This window comes from Cariama cristata, unplaced genomic scaffold, assembly GCF_000690535.1.
Source record: "Cariama cristata isolate BGI_N322 unplaced genomic scaffold, ASM69053v1 scaffold1659, whole genome shotgun sequence".
Lineage (NCBI taxonomy): Eukaryota > Metazoa > Chordata > Aves > Cariamiformes > Cariamidae > Cariama > Cariama cristata.
The window spans coordinates 3,727-23,282 of record NW_009633840.1 but is presented as its reverse complement, the minus strand read 5'-3'; the positions used below and the strand labels follow the sequence as shown (position 1 = coordinate 23,282).

The 19,556-nt window shown below is 45.8% G+C and overlaps 1 protein-coding gene across 1 annotated transcript in view; it reads right to left on the bottom strand.

Moving 5' to 3' along the window:
• Positions 1 to 15,874, bottom strand: part of LOC104166819 (exocyst complex component 6B) — a gene marked incomplete at both ends in the record, with an annotated part of 51,486 nt that extends 35,612 nt beyond the window's left edge. Inside the window, one exon of the mRNA XM_009706894.1 lies at positions 15,806 to 15,874. Coding sequence (XP_009705196.1) covers positions 15,806 to 15,874 — 69 coding nt within the window. The remainder of the gene's footprint in view (positions 1 to 15,805) is intronic.
• Between the last annotated feature and the right edge of the window lie 3,682 nt (positions 15,875 to 19,556).

Below are 19,556 nucleotides of genomic sequence, written 5' to 3'. Positions count from 1 at the left end.
GTGCCTAAAGGGGCGGACAAGAAAGGTGGGGAGGGACTTTTGACAAGGGCAGGGAGTGACAGGACAAGGGGCAATGGCTTGGAACTGGAAGAGGGCAGATTGAGATGAGATATCAGGAAGAAATTCTTCCCGGTGAGGGTGGTGAGGCAGTGGCAGAGGTTGCCCAGAGAAGCTGTGGCTGCCCCATCCCTGGAAGTGTTGAAGGCCAGGTTGGATGGGGCTGTGAGCAACCTGGTCTGGTGGGAGGTGTCCCTGCCCATGGCAGGGAGGTTGGAACGAGGGGAGGTTTAAGGTCGTTCCAACCCAAACCATTCTACAATTCTATGATGATGAAAACAGAGCTTATAATTTCATATTCTCTCTTAGAAAAATCCAGCTTGCATGACAAAGTGGAGTCAGGGCTGTGTGGCCCAGAGGAGCTAAAAGCCACCAAAAACCTGCAACTAAGCTCCAAATCCAGAGGCCGTTGTGGCAGCACAAGCGATCAGCACCCCCGAAGCCTCCCCCACGCCACAGCTAACTACGGAGAACTGGGGCTCAGGTGCTCTTATCTTCAAAGTGCTTGATGGGCTGGATGGAGCACACAAAAAAATTCTCCTCCTAAAAACCATGGGACAAAGAAGGCATCAACAACTCGGCTCTATCTGTGCAATGGATCTCCCCATCCCACCAATAAAATTTATTTGTGCAGCCAGCGGAGCCTTTGCAGGGGTCTGTCAGGCTCCAAAATGCGGTTCTGGAAGGAATTACACCCACTCAAAACCTCATCCCTTCCCAAACGCGAGCAGAGAAGGATCAGATGAAGAACTGATGCTCCATGCTCAAACCCTGCAGTAAGTCCATTGAAGAAGACAAAGAGAACAAATATCTCTATGCACAAAACAGATGGACTCTTTCTTCCAAGTAATTTTTAAAGTAAAATCACAAGCAGCACGCCTGGTTTCAACCACGCTCGTGTTGAGAACTTGCCTTCACAACCCATTTCACTTTCCCTAAAACATCACAGGTTTCAGGGAGCTTTGGAAGGGGAGAAGGGACAGCATCTCCTCTTTCAAGTTCATTCTCCTGTTAAGAATTGAACCTCTGCACAAGCTAAGGACGACCTTCCATGAGAAAGGGCATTTTCACGTGTAAGTTCATCACTCACTTTGAAAGCAGAAAAGACAGTAGCCAAGGGAGAGGACGGGGAGAGGAAGACCTGCCTCTCTTCCCAGGCTTGATCAAAGTCTCCAATTAGAAACAGGAGATTTCAAATACAGCAACAGATTCTGTGACCCTGCGGTTTCCTGAGACAAAGCGGTCTGTTGGGCAGGAACGAGGACAGAAGCTCTCCAAGGAAACGCAAAACTCTTTGACACACCAAAACACTGCGGATGGGTCAAGATGGAAATGCTCCTCACCCTTCTGCGTGCAAGGAGCAGGCTGCAACAGGAGGACTCTGCTGACCAGAGTCCACCAGGATCCAATTTTACCTAAAAATCCTGAAACGTACTTACCAGTGGACTACATCAATTCCAGCCCTACACAATTCTGCTCTTATTTACTGTTTGCTCAGTCGAGTCACTCGCTACCCAGGCTGAGCTCCTGCACGGTGCAGGCGAAGGCATCCCAGCTGGGAGGGAAGCGTCTGCAAGCAGGTATAAAGCTGCGCGAGCGAAATACGGGGATTTTAGCGAAACGTGGGGATTTTCAGGGTGAAGCAACTTCTCCTAATGTGACAGAGAAGTAGCCACAGTAAATCTTCCAAGTAATCCAGGATGCGAATTCCACTTCAATCACATTTTAATAGGTTTAAATGTTAACCAGAAATGTGTTTTCTTTTCCGTTTAATAGCAGTAGAAAAATTTAGTGTATTTGCTACTGCTCAGTCATCGGTTTAGAGCTGCTGGGTTCATTTACCAAGAGCAAGGGAGTGCAAGGTTTTCAGTCTCTGTTACCCAAGCATCATTTGTTTTGTTGTTCTGCTTAGCCAGGACTGGCTACCACAGCTTTTCCTTAAACTAGACCGAGCAAAAGACTGCTGCCCTGCTCCAACATGCAATTTAACATCACATCATCCTAGTATAAAGAGAGTTGCTTTGCTTGTATAAACACCGAACACATGGCCAACCTTTTAAAACAGGGGTTTTGTATTTATCAAATCAATTCTCGATATTAAAAAGAGATATGTTCATCCAGAAGGAACATAAAGAAAGACTCAAATACTTCAAAATATTTCCCTTGGGGGTCTTTTCTGATCTTAAAAATTTTGCTTTTTAATAGCTAGAAGGAAGAAGTACTCCAAATCTGGAGTTGCTGTGCCTGACAAATGAAGTGAAGCGCAGAGCACATGGAGCCGTAAAAGGCGAGAAGGACATTAAACTTTTCTGAGATGACAGCTCGAGCTTTCACAGTTCCTCACAGTTAATGCTGGTCCAAAGGAGTAGAAAGTAACATGCACAAATTAAGATTTGTTGGGAAGTCTAATCTTCTCCTGCGATTAACAGTCAAAAGTTTATCTTCTGAGTGGTAGCAGTGCAATAGAAGATTCAACGCATGTTCATACCTCGAAGACCCGCGACACCGATAAGACGTCAAACACAAATCGGTTCTCCGTACTTCTAAATAGCTTTGATTTTGTTTTCAGATGACAAAAATACATCAAGTAACAGTGTACGTTTCTAAAAGTTATGCCAATGACCAGGACCCTACACAAATACACTGGTCTTCCCGGCGTCTAATGGAATATTTCCTGTAACTGCTCCAAGGACAGATACCTAAGAGACCTTCTCCTACCACAAAAAGGCTTTTTAAAATCAACCTCGTTCTGCTTTTAGACTTCCCAGCCATCTACATACACGTCCCAGGTGTCTGATCCACCTGCTCACACACTGATCAACCCAATCTTCTCCCCAATACCCCCATGGACACAAGCTGGTCCATGCTGGGCTATAAACCAACTTGAGGCAAGGGCAACGAGTTTCGGGGTTTGGTTTTTTTTTTTGTAAGACTGAATCTTTCAGATGGTGCAACATGCCACAAGGCACAAAAAGAAAAGCTCGTCCCCTGAGTCATCCAAGTTGAAGTTACCCAGAATTAGTCCCTCACATCCCAGAAGCCGACAGATTCCCAAGCAAAGGGATACTGATTTCAGAAGAAAGATTCTAAAAAGTACTAAATGTTCCCTCGGTGCTTTACAACCTTCACATCACCAGATCACATCACAAAACCAGAGTCATAGAGCATACATCTGTCCACGGTGCTTTTCAACCTTAGAAATTCAAAAATACACCTGAAATATGTGACATTTTGACACTTCAGACTAAGTATGGTCACCGTGCAGAGCAATTCAACCAAAGCATCACCACTCAGCTGCGAAGCAGAAGAGCCCGAGACCCAGCAAGCGTCAGCAAGCTCAGTCTTTCAACGGGTCAGACTCGCACAGGGACATTTATCTCGACTTCAACTAGCCCCCTCTCTGCAACGTGAATAACAGGTTCTTTACCCCACAGATAGAATTGGTAGGGGATGATCTTCTAGGGGAAACCACGAAAGAATATAAAATAATTCAAAGCAACACAGGGCTAAGATACACTAATATTAAGGAGCGTATCAGCATCATCCCCCAAATAAACCTCTACTCTGCAGCGCAGGATACAGCGCGTGCACAGAAAGCATCCTTTCAAGTATTTCTGAGAGCCCCAAGCGAGCTCATATTTTAATAGCTAGAGTGGAAACTTTAGGCGTTTTGCACTGAGCCTTTCTTCCTGCGCAATCCCTCCTCCTACAGAGCCAAGCCCTTGGGTTCGGAGCACCCAGCCCCGTGTCGGCTGACAGGCTCCGAGCTGGAGGAAGGCAATCGCCAAGCCCCGCACCAGGTAACGCTCCGAAGAAATCACTGCACGCTCAAACAATGGGATATTTGTCAAAGTACAGCTTGATCACCAGCAATCATCTGTTTTTCATAACTACATTTGACCTAAACTGAATTGACTGAACAAGTAGCCTGTGTTTCTCATTCTGGAAAATACAACAGCACAGTTCCCTCTCCAACCCCCCCTCCCTTTTTAAGTCATACTTTTGAAAAGTTACAAAGCGATGATGTAGACAGATATTTCCTCATTATAAACAGCAGCGGCTAAACATTTTCAGGTTGCATTTTTGGCGATTGTCTCCCGTTCCAGGTGACCCGCAAGGTTAAGCGCACGGGGACGTGCCTTTCTCCTCCGCTTGCTTTCAACCCACCCTCTCCGCAAAGAAAAGCACTACCCAACACTTTACACCCAGAGTAAAAATGAGCAGAGATGGTTTCTAACCACGTGCTCTTTTCATAATACATTTAAAATTCATTAAAACTTTATAATGAATGAGCTACCAGGGAGAAAAAAGAAAAAAAAAAACATATATTCAGGACAAGCCCACAGAGTTTTCCATGTGAGGCCACCATGCATAAAACCTCCGGGAGGCAACGGTCTGCTCGTAAAAGCAAACTCGCTCTCTGGTCTCGAGGAAGGAAGGAAGCGGTGGAAATCGGTCACAAGCTTTACAAGGAAGGATGCATCCCCAACAGCTAATCAGCTCTTGTCAGGGCTCCCATCAATTCAGGAAAAAAAAAACAGATCTCCGCTTAAGAAGAGCGCAGAATGAGTCCTTGAAGAAGATGAAGGACAGGTCCAGGGGGAAGTAAAGGAGCCAAGGGAAGGTGGAAGGATAGGAGGCAAAAATGTAGTCAGAAGAATGTAATCTGCAACAAATCTCACCCATTTTTTTAATATTGTGTGGTTTAAGCTGTACGTCTCCTACCAGAGAGCTAATAATCACCAACAGACAGGGTTTGCATTAACTGCAGACACACACGGGGAAAGAACGTCCCCAAACGGGATATTTTCGTGAGGAGACAGTACTGTACCGCTAGACAATTTGAGTTCAAAGCTCTTCATTCTCCCTCTCCCTGAATCCCAGCAAGCACTTGGGAAGAAGCAGGAAAGCACCCGTCCTGCGCACTCCATTCCAGCAGAAAAACGCAGCTTTCTCCTAAGACTCTGCTGTAAAATGTTTGGGTGGGAAAATTACATTTGCATATTCGGGTTTTTTGTTCTTCCATCGCAGAACATGGGGGAATGGTCAGGGAGCACAGAGAAATAAAACCAAGGTAAAGTAATAAGCAGACCTCCTGTTCCAAGCGCTGCTGAGAAGCAGCACATCCAGTATTAGCTACATGCTCCGTATCGGGAAAGAAGTGATGTCCTAGCACCCCGTTTCCAGGTTTGACAACTATTTTTTTGCCTCTTTTTAAGGCAATGATCCATATAAACTGAATTCAAAGAGGCACATGGGATGCTGTACAGTCTACTCCCACCCAGAAGCAGACCAGTCTGACCTCTAGTTTGACCAGCTCTCCTCTCTGCCCACCTAAACCAACAGGTATGTAATAATGACGGGTTTAGAGAAAACAGTTAAGTCAAGAAGCCAAAGTGACCAGGCAGTGAAACAGCTGTGTTACACAGAGATGTAAGCACACACACCAGCACTCAGCTCATTCGAGGAGAACAAGAGTTCTCCTTCCTCATACCCATCACCCACGGAGCTCCGTTGGGTGAAATCTGCTTTTGATTCCTCCACTCCCTGAAAATGCCCATGACAAAAAAAGCCACAAAGATATGAAGAGTTGGGAGCATCTGACATACAGCGAGAGACCTGGGACTGCTCAGCCAGGAGAAGAGAAGGCTCAGCGGGACCTTCTCAGCGTGTACAAGCACCCGATGGGGGAAGTAAAGGCAGCAGAGCCAGACTCTTTCTCAGTGGTGCCCGGTGACAGGACAAACTGAAAGACACAAATTTCCATTGAACATAGGAAAACAAATTTTAACGGGAGGGGGATCAAACACTGGAACAGGCTGTGCAGAGCAGCTGCGGAGATCCCATCCCAACCTGATGTGGTCCTGAGCAGACCCTGCTTCTGCGGGGAGTTGGACAAGGCAATCTCCAGAGGTCCCCTCCAACCTCTATCTGTCATGCTGTGAAGATGGGGATACAACAGTAGCTTCCCTATAGAGGAGTAACGTACATATGTGTGGGCACCCGTACAAGTCAATGTGCAGCACTTTAGTTAGAGGGTCTATATACAAAAATATCACAAGGCTTCCTACCCAGCAGCAGCTGTACAAAACATGCTCTGTGGCATACCCAAGCTGTTACTACAATAAAGAGTTTGCTATATATACTTCCATGCATGTCCTTTGGTTAATATTTGAAACAATTACAAGAAGGAACAGGCACAACTTTTTAGACTGTGTTATCCCTAACAAGTTTTTTTACCCTGGAGGATTCCAAGGCATTTCAACACTGTACAACCACCGCTGGGACAAGACAAGGTGGAGGTAGTAAAGCCAGGAGAGAAGATTTAAAGGCAAGAGACAAATCCCTGCTCTCCTAACAACTCTTGTGGGTTGCTCAGTGTCTGTGAGCAGATGATTAAGTCTCCGCAAAGGGGAGAAACTGGAAGATCATAAGTCACCCAGACCTCCAGGTACCAGCTTCAAATGATAAAAGAGATGAGACACCTTTCTCGGAAGCCAAACCTCTCATTCCGAGGGATTCAGGAGAGCAGAGCCAAGAAAAACCTCTTTGAGGGCAACGCTCACCTTCTGAACATGTTGCACATATCCCTGCTTTTGTATACAGCAATTATCAACCCCTTGAATCGAGTTTTTCCATCACCCTTCATAAAATACGACCCAAGCTGCCTGTTGATCTCCGAGCTGAAGCAACTTTTTTGTGTTGGGATGGCGGTCTGCGTGCTTCTCATCTTCCCCCTGCTAGACCGCCGCTCCCAAGCCGCGCTCTTGGAATGCGAAGGCAGCGTTTGTTCATTGTACAACTGCCTTGTTTCCACATTTTCCTGAACAAAGGACTGAAATAGGAGGTATATGCGTCATAAGCCCGTCCTGAACATTGCTCACCCTTTCCTGCGCAAATATTTGTAAACAGATTGAGAATTAATGTCCAGCCAACTCAAGACCCTTCATAAAAAAAGGGTTTTATTGAAAACAGGATGGCAATCATTTCCCAGATCCAGCGCATATAGGCCTTTAAGATGAGAAACAACATACAGAGCAGGAAAACAGCAACCGCAGCTGTGCACCAAGCCATTTTCTGAGATGCATAAAACATGGTGGCTGATTATTTCACAGCCCCCTCCTCCCTCACAAACACACTCTCCTCTTTAAAAAAAGAAGGAAGGGGGGGGGGAAGTTTCTGGTCAGCACATGATAATTCCCCTGGGGTTAATTTATGCAACAACATACACAGCTTCACTAACATGCATAGCTCAACAGCCCTCGTGCAGAAGGATCTTCCTAATGCCTCTTTTTCTAGCAGTCCCCATCTTCCACGTCCTCTGTTGAGATCCAGTCGGAAGCCCAGGGTGGCTACAACACTCGACAGCACAAGGTAAGAGAGGGACAATAAATCCTCACAACTTTGCTTCCATGGGTACCTTACTACTTTGGCTTTTCAGTGATTTCCACACGTGGAGTGCCTGGAGGCGATGCCACCAAGGCAGCCCGCAGGCGAGACTCTTCACTTCTAAGAGGGGTTCCTGGGACTCTGCTCTCCCTCCGGTTTTGGGGACAATCAAGAAAAACTGGAACTGATTCACCAAGATCAAATTTGGATCAGGTGATATCTTGCAATATCTTTCACCTGTCACTATCAACTGGCACTGAGAGGGCCATTTACTTATTTTTTAGGAGCAAAAATAAGTCCTAAATACCGAATATCACCATCAGCCCAGTGGAAGAGCGTCACTTGTGATCCAGCCGCAATGAAAAAGGCTTTAAAAGTGTTATGCAAAAGAGCAGCTGTAGAGATACTGGTGCACTACGCATTGAAGCAAGGCCAGCAGTAGCCAGCAAAGTAATTGAGGCAGCTGGAGCACAAAACACATGAGGAAAGGTGAGGAAGAAGAAGGGTGAGGAAGCATATCTAATACAGAATTTACAGGGTAGACAGAGCCAGGCTCCCCTTGGAAATACACAGCAAAAGGAGAGGCAAGAGATAAAATGCAGAAAGATAAATTAAAATTAACACACAAAAAAAAAATACAGTAAGGGTGGTCAAACGCTGGAAGAGGGACCCACAGAGAGGCTGGGCAGTCTCCATCCTTGGAGATCCTCAAAACTCAACTGGATGTCGCTCTGAGATCCCTGATATAACTTCAAATTTAGCCCTGAGTGGAGGGTTGGACCAAAGTCCTCCATGAGTCTCTTCCAGCCTAAATTATTACGAGTCTATAACCAGAGGATGAGGAAAGAGTTCCCTTTCTGTTAAACTCAGTTTTACTTTAGAAAACTCAATGCTCTTCAGGGAAATTCTTTGCAAATCAGTGCACTTCCGTCTCTATCGCTTGTTATTTTTGAGATATCATCACTTCTGAACACCACCACAAAGTTCTCCAGCGTAGCTGAGGCATTTTCCAAACATTCCTGGGACCCTCCTGAGCCCCAACGCCTGGAAACACAGTATATCTTGGGAAGAGCCTTCCCACACTTACACAATACAAATTGTGGTGTTGGTCTTTAGGGTCCTTCAGCTGACCTGTATCCTGCATCCTTCAAGGTGAACACCTCCTAACAAAATCAGTCCTGATCTTAGAGCTCCCTAGAACCAAAGATCCCATAGTAGTTAAAATATTGTAAAAAAAGACATGCTCCCAACAAGTGGAAAAAGGTAAATGTTGCAATAAAGGCTGACAAGATGATCTGAGGAACTACAGCACCCTCAGCCTCGCTTCAGTCCCTGGGGAAGTCATGAGCTGAGTCCTCCTGGGACACACTTCCAGGAACATGGAGGAGAAGGGGACTGGGGACAACCAGCACATATTTAACAAGGGGAAGTTATGCCGACGATCTGATTGCCTTCTACGATGGCATGACGGGATTTATGGATGAAGGGAAAGCAGTGGGTGTCATTGACTTTAGCAAGGCTTTTGACATGCTTTTCCACAATATTCCTGTACCTAAATTCGGATATCTCAGTCTGGATGAGTGATCAGCTGGATGGGTAAACAATTAGCGGGGTGGTCAGGTTCAGAAGGTTGCAATTAATGAGTTGTACCCTCCATGGGAGCTGGTAACAAGTGAGGAACCACGACAGGGTCTGTTGTGGGACCTGTCCTGCTTAACATCTTTATCAGTGACTTGGTGGAGGGAGCAGAGCATGCTCCCATAGGCTTTGGAGATGACACCAAACTGGGAGGAAAAGTCAATACACTCCAGAGCAGGGCCACCATCCAGAGGGTCTCAACACGCTGGAGGAACGGGCTGACAGGAACCTGATGAAAATAAGTAAGGAGAAACGCCAAGTCCTGCACCTGGGAAGGAAGAACCTCTTGCAACAACACAGACCGGGGACTGACTGCCGGGGGAGCAGCTCCGTGGATAAGGACCAAGAGCCTTGGCAGACAGGGAGCTGAACACGGGCCAGCCGTCTGCCCTGGCAGCAGCGGCAGCCAACAGCCTCCTGGGCTGTATTAACAGGAGCAAAGCCAGGAGATTGAGGGAAGCGATTATCCCCCTCTACGCAGCACTCCTTAAGACCGTATCTATACCCTGCATCCAGTTTTGGGCCTCCCAAATACAGGAAAGACACCGAGAAACCGAAGCAAGTTCACTGGAGGCCACCAAGGTGGTTGGGGCTGGAGCACTTGCCCCACAGGGGAAGGTTAAGGGAGCTTGTTCACTATGGAGGAGTGACTGCTTCAGTGGGACCTACCAACCACCTTCAGTACCTTCAGTGAGGGCATGGAGCTGAACAAGTTGCCCTGAGAGGTTCTAGAGTCTTGGTCCTTGGAGGTTTTCAAGACTAGATGGGATAAAGCTCTGAGCAACCTGGTCCGATCTCAGAGCTGGCCCTGCTTAGCAGGAGGTTGGACCAGAGACCTCCCGAGGTCCCATCCATGAAATATGGAACAGATGCAATGTATTTCCCCGGAGTTAGCCACCAAGAGTGGAATGGGATTGAGTGAATCAGGATGAAACCAGTATTAAATGTAAAATATCAGGATATATTCGGTGAGTAAGGGGCTGTGCAGAGCTTTGCAAAGCCCTGGGAAAGCACGGCTGCTGTTCCTAACCTCGGCTGACAAGAAGCCTGCATCCGGGCTATTGTAGTAAACCTGCCTTTTTTTTTTTTTCTCCGATTTTTTTTTTTCCTCCCCCCTAACATGTCTGTTTTCCAAGCTGAATATTTTAAGAATCAAGGCTGCCTGTGATCATATCTAGCCAGCTTAGAATGAACACTGATTTCTTTGCTGCTTCTTTGATCGAAGCCAAGTGGTTTTCTCATGGGTAATAAGGTCACCGGGTTAAAAGAGCAATATGACAATTACAAAAGTTAAATCTATTGCCACTACAGACAGACACACTACCCAGGGTCCATTAGCACGTAGTACGGCATGGTTATCACAGGTCACTGACACCAGTTCACTCTAATGGCTTTTCCTGTGTCCTTATCAATCCAGTGCACAAAGTGTCTCACCCTCAGCCTTTCCCTATGATCTCAGGGCTGTGTTTATAGCTATCTAACTCCACCAGGCACCAGTGGGTCAGCCAAGTCAGCAGACGGTGAGATATGCCAGGACACAACGATGGGACAATCTGCAAAGTGTCTGAGATGAACAAGGAGTTACCAGAGACTTCGAGAAGGAAATTTTTTCCGCTGCTCCCCCACCGCACCCCCTCCCAGAAAAAAAAAAAAAAAAATGAAAAAAAAAAGTTTTAAAGTTCCCAAGGACACCGAGGGAAAACTTTACAACCCTGATCTCAAAAATAGAAGTAAACCACAGACTTTCCATGGTAGGATTTGTGTTTCTGTATCATATAAAAGAAACAACTAGTGTTACAAAGAGAAAAAAGAGACGTTTTCATATGAAAGAGAGGGTTGGGTAGCTCTTATTATTTGAATTGTGGTTCCTATAAGAGGCTTTCTCATCCCTTGAAAGAAGAACTTCAATTGTTTTGCCCCCGTTAGCAAAGAACAAACATTTTGGTGGGGATGCTGGAGTCTCCCCCCGGAGAGGTGGGGAGGGGGCAGGAACGACCGGCTGCGTCACAGCCACCACGGGCAAGCAGATGGCAACCAGCCCGCCAATTTAGGAGCCCACAAAGGCAGAAAAGGGAGGATTAATGCAGGCAGCACGATCGCTAGCACAATTCTAAGAGGAATAAGAAAAAAAAAATATTTAAGTGGAGGGCTAGGAGGAGACTAACAATCCTCCGCCGGATTTGCGGCATCACCCACTTCAAATGAAATCTGCTCGGCTTGGGAGATACAAAGTGGTGTTTCCCATCCTCAGCCGAACCGTTCGCCTTGCGTCCCTGAGCCGATGAATCCCCGCGCAACTTCTGTGATCAAAACGTAGCAATTTCAGTGATAAGCAAAAATAAACCCTCGATTCTCCTCCCAAGGCCGTGCTGGCTCCGCACAGCTAAGAGATATAAACCATGATATTCTTCACCAAAATAGGCAAGCAAAAATGTACCAAGTGGATACAGTCTATACACAATGCTTGCATTTTACTACAAGAATTTAAAGACATTTCTACATTGACTATTTTTAGTGAAGTGGGGGTGGTTTATTATTCGTTTTACATTTTTTACCTTTCCTAATGTATTTTGTGCATCAAAGCAGCTTTAGGGTTAGAGAGGTTTGGGGCAGGAGCAATCCAGCAGATAAAAATGTCAGTGGCGAGATACGACAAATTTATAGTAAATACCTGTCAAGTGCTATTTATCTAAATTATCCAGCTCTGGGATTCTCCAGAAATACTTCATCAACTAGGAGGCAGCTACAGTTTTAAGCCTGTATTTACATCAGAATCTGCTCTTTTTCTCTTTTTTTTTTTTTTTGGACACTTGTTCTTTACCCTAAAATGACCCCTTTGTAGCTCGGATCAAAGAGCTGGGAGTGTCAATACCAGTGTCTTCATGAACATGTGAAGAACCTCAAAGTAATTGGTAACCAATTAGCATAAAGCTAAAAAAACCCACCTAGCTAAGGCAAACCCTAAATGAGTACTAACAAGCAACAGCACTGGCTGAAGCAGGAGCTTAAGTGACTGAAATCACCGTCAGCTGCCTTTGAGACAACTTCTCGGGAGCACCCCCTGTGCAAACCACTCTGACTTTTTTGGGGTTTGGTTGGTTTTCTTTTTTTTAAAAAAAAAATCCTTTCTGCTCTTCCTTCACTCTGTGCTTTCAGCCTTGCTACAGCTTACGGGAAACATGAAACAAAAACTGCTTTTCATTTTATGTTATGTAAAGCAAAGCAATTCTATGTCTTGGCCTGGAAATACAAGGCACCCAACAGCTGTTCAGATGCTCCAGCAGATAAACCATCTGGCCCAAACCTCACCTTTCCTAATTTATTTTGGATATCGATCAAAGCAACCCGAGCATTACATAGACTTTGGTCAAAGACAACATAAAAGATAAAACCGTCAATGGCAAAATCACTTCACTTGAAATATTCTCGTTTCTTCTTTATACAATAACATTACCATCTTCAACAAACTTCTCTACTAACTCAAGGAAAAGACAGAGCCGATACCAACAGCCTAGCAGCCTAACCACGCCGCAGATGAATGTCCTTAAATAGCACATCGCTGCTGAACAGAAACGAAGCGGGGTTTGGTGTTTACCATCAGCTAAAACCAGACACGGGTTTTGGCCAAGTGACCGAGGAGACCAGGACGGGCCCCGAGACTCGCGTGTCCTGGCTCTGCCGCCGGCTCCCCACCTTCCCCCTTTTACATCATGCTCCTGGCCTCTGCAGAACCACCGTATCCATGGGTCCAGCTAATCTTTTTTCTAATTGTCCCAGGAAAATGACAAGTGCACTTTTGCCTAATATTACCAGGATTCCCGCTGAGACACCGGGGTTGTTTAGCGGTTACCGGTTCGTACCAACTTGAAGCCAAACCTGTCATCTGAAAAGCCTTTTTTCATGCAATTCGGAGTATATTTGCTGCATGCAGAAACCACAGGCACGGCCAGGGCTTGCTGTTCTAGGCACCGCTTAGGGACATAAACTCAAATTATGAAATCCAAGGGTTATTTGAGCAAAGAAGGGTTATCCGCGCGTACAACTCCAAGCATAACACACAAATACGCTCTTGCGATGTTTTGTTCGATATCTGCAGATATTCAAAGCCTCCCCTACGCCCAGTTCTTCCTCAAGACACCGTCAGAGCCGGCCCGTTTCTCACAAGAAAAGGAATCGCCGATGAATAGTCCCATAAAGCATCCCACCAGAGCCCGTCCTTCCCCGGAGCCGCCACCACGCCAAGGTCCAACTCTCAATTAACCCCCGCCTGACCTTCCTTCACTTTCTTTCCCCCTCCTCTGCCCTTCCTGAGAAAGTTCAGCGTTTCCTGGAAAAGTCTCCTTGCCTGTTTGATATTGTACTTCGCCTTGGTTGCTGAAGGAAGGATTTACAGGTGCCTGGCCCCCTCTGTAAGACCATGACCGCAGGCTGACCTCCCGTTACAATATGTGAACTTCTGCCCTGCTGATAAGGCTGGCAGATATGAGTAGGATTTTTCAAATAATCCTTTGGGAATTTATAAGCAGCACAGCCATAAAACCGAGGTGACTGGAAGGTCGATTTCACTAAAAATAATAAATATCTCAATGTTTATTCAACGTGGGCCTTTTTAACTGCAGGCCAAGCGTTTAGATAACGCTATTGTAAATGACAAATATTAGGATTTTTTGGTAACTATTACATTATGATCCTTCCGCCTGACACTGATGTGGCCGTTTCCCTCGACGCTTGCTGGATCTCTGACATTGTTCAACCCAAGCTGGGCCTAGAAAGCCAGGGTAGGATTCAATCACAGGTCAGAAAAAGGGCAATTTTCTTTTCAGGAGCCTTTACTACGGTTGGGTACCTTTTTCTCTCGCTCCTGTCTCACCAACACACCTTCTTTAGAGCTCTGCTGTGTATTTTTTTTTCTCATTACTAGGGCTTTGGGCTGAAATAGAGAAGGAGTAGGGGGAGGAGGACTGAATGATCTCAGCTCCGATGGGGACAGAGGACTCCAACCCACTGGCATGAAACCCCTGCACCAGGTTTAACCTCACCGTCACCAAGCCCACCGCCCTATTCCCACCTCCAGCAGAAGACAATCCCACCCAGATCCACCACAGAGCGCTGGCCATGAAACCTGTCCTCCAGCAGCAGCATTTCCCTAATGCGCTTCAGGGGACCAGTTGCTATTTCAGATTAAAAAGTAAAGCAACAAGACAACAACAACGCCCCGAAGTAGAAACGAGACCATTTCAAACGTGCAAAACTGTTATATCCACCAGCGAAAGCTCTTCATCCTTTTCCTAACAGCTTTACATATAAATACACAATTAAATAAATACCCTTGCATTAAACAAATGCACCTAAGCTACACAAATAGGATTCCTAATCCTGTTTTCATTATACACACTCTTCACTGAAGTTTCTCCAAATAAAGTGACACTTTGAAATCCACAAAGCATCTCAGACCAGTTGTAATCTTCAATTAGCACACTCCCTCAACCGGGCTCCCAACGCTGGGTTTGAGGAGGAGGTTTTTGTCCAAGATAAACAGAGTAACACATTTTGGGTAGGTTAACTTTTTCATTCCAATAAAATATCACGGCAATGTAGCCAAATTACATAATTATTAACAGATGAGGGCAGAAAAAGATTTTATATAAGTGTTTTTTATGACAATTCTTTTCCTTTCGCAAATTCATTTGTATGTATTGCTGGAGAAACTGGCTTTAGAAGTGCCTTAAAAACAATTCTCTCTCAAGCCTGGCTCCGCCGTGGAAAGGGAGGAAAGCTGCAAACAGAGTGCTCCTTTCATCTGCTGCCTGGGCTTCAGATTGCTCAACCGCAGGAGAAGAGCCCTCCGAAAGCTCCCTCTCTCCAAAGGACCTTGAAGAATGGACGCAAGCAACGCAGGTTCTTTGGGTCTGCAGATGCAAGGCTCCTACGCTGCTGGAGGCATCTCAGAAATTAAAAGGTGAAGGGTAAGCTACAAAGGGCATCTTACCTGCCCTCGTTATAAATAAATAAATTTAAAAAAAAAAATCAATGCCTTGTGTACTTATAACGCCTGGGAGAAAATGCAGCTCATCCAGCAGCCTGCATCCACAGAGACGGGAGCTCTCGTGAAAAGTTCTCAAGAACGTGACGCTGCTCAGAGTAACACATTTAAGCCAATAACCAAACACCACCACAGAACAGTTTCAGTTTGGCCGCGTTTTTCAGTGCATGCAAAGCCTATCGGGAAACTGGGAGTGATACAGTCAGATGGTGGATTTGGTGGGACAGCAGCAAATCTGCTCCTGTCAAACAATGTTTGAAGAGCGGCAAAGTTCTCCTAAGTGCAGCAAAACAATACATTTAAAACCAATTTCCCCCCCGCAACTCCTCCACTTCCACTGAATAACGAAGCTACTGTGGTCAAAGAAGAATTCTTGGAGGAATACTATATGACCAAGAAATACATCTAATATAAACCCAGGGTCTGCAATAGTTGGAGAAAATATCCCTATATTTCTGTGGCCTGCATGAAGTAACTGTGCGGTTTTTACCCAAATCCATCCACCACCGGCCTATTTTCTACTTCAGGTAACACAATTCCTAGCCAGCTGAGCATTAATAAATGTTTTGCAACCTCCTCCTTCCAGCAGCATCGACGGAAGGAGCAGCACCCCATCGTCGTCTTTAAAGCACAGCCCAGTCTCAGCACCACTCTCACGGGCAACAGAGTGTTACTCACCAAGACAGAGTATATGTGCAGGCATCGGTACACCGGTGAGAAGTCCACCAGGTCCTGGGCTCCAGGCACCTAAAAGACAGCAGAAGATCAGTGTGAAACATGCACTTACAGATATAGGTAAGCGCAACTCTAAAATATCCCCCATAAGCAAGTGTAACTCCAAATCACGCAAGTCCGACAGAGCGCGACACCAAGATTTCAGGTATGTACCAACTAGAGTGAATCCTGGTATCTACCTCTCTCTGTCGAGATTTACATTTCTTAAAGTTTCGCAAAGTAGGAAAACGCCATTTAATATTGTTCTCGCTCCATTTACGCTCCCCTAGGAAATCACGTTGCAGCATTTGGTCCTCTGTTAGCCAGCTCAGCAGAGATTTAATTTTGACCACAGGCTTAAACACAACTTCAAGCATCCTGGCACAAGCCATTCTGGTACTTATGAACCAAGGGGGGAGAATATTCTCTCGATTTCTAGTTTGGTTTCTTTAAAAGCACAAATCCTATTTGATTTTTTAATTTTTTTCCTTAAAAAACACACGCCACACAGACTCCACCACCTTTCAACAACACAGTGAGTCTTGCACAGGGACAAGGAAGCACATTTTTGAAGGGTGGAGGGATGGAGGGCGAGAGAAAAGATCAGAGAAAAAATTTGCATGCAAGAAGCTTGTGTCCTTTGGATATGTTCAACCCAACACAGTATTAAGCTTGTTGGCCAAGGCATAAAGCTAAGGCAACCGTCCTTCTTCCCCAAAATCCAGAGAGGAGGGGAGTGTTCTGTTGACATGTGGTGGAAAAAAGAGGAGAAAGATTTTAATTACACTTAAGAGGCATTTCTGCTAAAAAGGAGGTAGGATGAAGAAGAGAGATGTTTCTAGCTGGATGAGGGCATGCAAGCCTCAACTAACGCTGCCCAAAGCGCCTGGGGCCAGTGGTCCTCCTCATCTAAAGCAACGGCTTCAAGCAGGGGAGCGCAGAAGTTACGGGCTGGAAAGAGAAAACAGAGGATTTTGTTAAATAGCCTCCTATATAACGTGGAACTGGAGCTGTTAAAGAATCTCCTCCACGCAAAGAAACTCAGTCCTCAGCGCTACATAGGTTCTTGGTGAGAGCTGAAACAACGACAGAAGGTATGGAGACAGACAGAGCAGCAACACACGGCGTGAGAGCATCCCATCCCGCATCACCAGCATCGCTTCGACACCCCCAGAAACCTGACAGTCCCAAACTGGTGGTGCAGGGAGGGGAAGCAGCCGGCTCATGGGGAACAAGGCAGCAAAGGTATCATTGGGGTACAGCACGAGCCTGCTCATCCCTCTCGCTGGGCTTTCCTTCCCTCCCTTGCACCAAGCACTCCATCGTGCCGTTGGAGCGGCTCTTACAGACGGGCAAGGCTGGTTCACCAGGAAGGAGGAAGGTTTCCGAGCGAAGGACGGGGCTGGCATCGCCTGGGTGACCCTTTCCACGTTGAATCTGGCCGTTCAATGTGCCCCAGCAGAAGGGTTACAGCTGAGCCGAGAGCAAGCAGCTGTGAAACACAGCTCATCAGTCTCACATCTCTTGCTTTTACCTTTTATAAGCCTGTATTTGACAATTGCAAACACTAGGTAGCGGTTTTATTGTGTTAATGCCAATTTTATCATGCCTTCCTGGTCATTTATTTTCCATTTGCAGTCTCCCAGGCCTTCTAGCGCTCCCTAAACAGCTCCTAAATCCAGATTTCAGTTAGTCTGTGGACTCCTCGGGGTACAGATTTCGCCTTGCTGTATCCCTCCGGCATTCAGCGCAATTGGTCTCTGGTTGGTAAAACAGTAAACCACTTCTGGCTCAGAAATGCCCGACTGCAAAACTGCTGGTGGTCACTAAAGCAGACGGGGAAGTATCGGTATTCGCTCGACCCAGCCGTCCTCCGGCGACCACCATCAGCGTGGGGAAGCTCGACTGGATGGACCCGAGTCCACCCTCTGCTTTTCTAAGGGAGGAGAAATCTGTCATCCCTTCACAACATCATCAAAGCAGGCGATGTTTTCCTATGAATTTGAATTCAGGATCAAAGGGTTTTGCTCCTCTTGGATTTGGGGCACTAGTTGAACATGATCCACGGAGAAATATTTCTGATAAAGATTTGTGAAATCAGGATATTGCCAAAAACGGAGTTTACTCCCCCAGAGAAATTCTTTCAAAGCAGACTGCAACATTTTCACAGTCTCTGATCTTCTGTAAAAACTTTTAAGCCCACACACAATCACAAAAAAAATATGCTGGACTGTTCTGTAGAGTTAACATCTCTGAGACATTAAAAGCTTTAAAATTGCTAATCTAGGTAGAATGCTATCAGACATGGAAGCCCAAGTCCCGGGCCACAAGAAAGCTTTCTGTAAAGAGAAAGACATGTATCCAAAAATTGTGCTAGGATTTTATGCTGGATATAAATCTACAATATATTTTAAGGAAAAGAACACACCGCGTCTCCCACATATAGCCATAGCCCCACAGCACAAGAAAAAATAATCCTATCACTGAAATCTTTCCAGACTAACCAATATAGGCCTTTGAATATACAGAATATATGAAATTATCTCTGTGACTAGTTTAACATATTGCCCAATTTAAACATATCTAATATTTACATATTTAGATATTTATCTAATATTTAGATTATTAGACATCTGAAAATTCAGGCTCAGCACATCCCCTTCAGCAGTGACTCAATTTTCTTAGCCAAAGCTGCACCATCAGCGTTCAAAAAAATAAATACATCTTTGATTTTTGAAACTTGACGATGAAATGAGAACTAGAGCCGCCTCAACAACAGGACTGATTACTCCCCTGACATCTCCCCTTCAGCCTAATCTTTTTTTTTCTTTTGATTTGCAGCACAAAGAATTTATTCATCTTGTCCAAAATTTTCCCAGTCCACAAAACATCAGCTTCACAAACCTCGTTCCCAAATCCTGCACCCGGCACGTTCCTGGTGCTGGGAGCAGAGGCAGACCTGTCAGTCTCTGTAAACAGCCAAACCCTCTCTCTTTGCAAGAACATTTTCCGTCGGGTTAAACACTGACTGTAGGAAATTTAACCCATGGAAGCCAAGTTTTCAATGGAAATGTTCAATTGTAGCTGCCACCAACATAAGGCTGGCCCAGAGTTAAGGGATGCTCTGGTCTGGCTTTAGATAACGTGTGATACAACGGCTTCAATCCTTGTTAGTTTTTGATGTAAAGACGTGACCAAGCACAGAGACACTTGCCCCTCTTTCAGTGAAACGGAAAAAAAGCCTCCAGAATTAGACCCCAGGAATTCAAGAGAGGTGTTTTATCAACCGTCTCACAGGCCCAGTGATTGGCGTACAGGGATGAGCAGCAGCACACACGACACCGCAGCCACAAAGGCTCAAGCCCAACGGAGGACACTGAGCAGGAAGAAGCATCTCTTCACCTGATGCACACATTGCAGAAAGTGTCTATTCACCTTACGGAGTAAAAATCTACTGCTGAAAGCAGTGTTGGTTCTGCACTGCCTTCAGCTCTGGGGTCCTCAGCACCAGAAGGACATGGACCTGTTGGAGCGAGTCCAGCGGTGGCCACGGAGATGATCCCAGGGCTGGAGCACCTCTGCTGTGAGGACAGGCTGAGAGAGTTGGGGTTGTTCAGTCTGGAGAAGAGAAGGCTCTGGGGACGCCTTATTGCGGCCCTTCAATACTTCAAGGGGGCTTATAAGAAACATGGGGACAGATTTTTTAAGGAGGGTC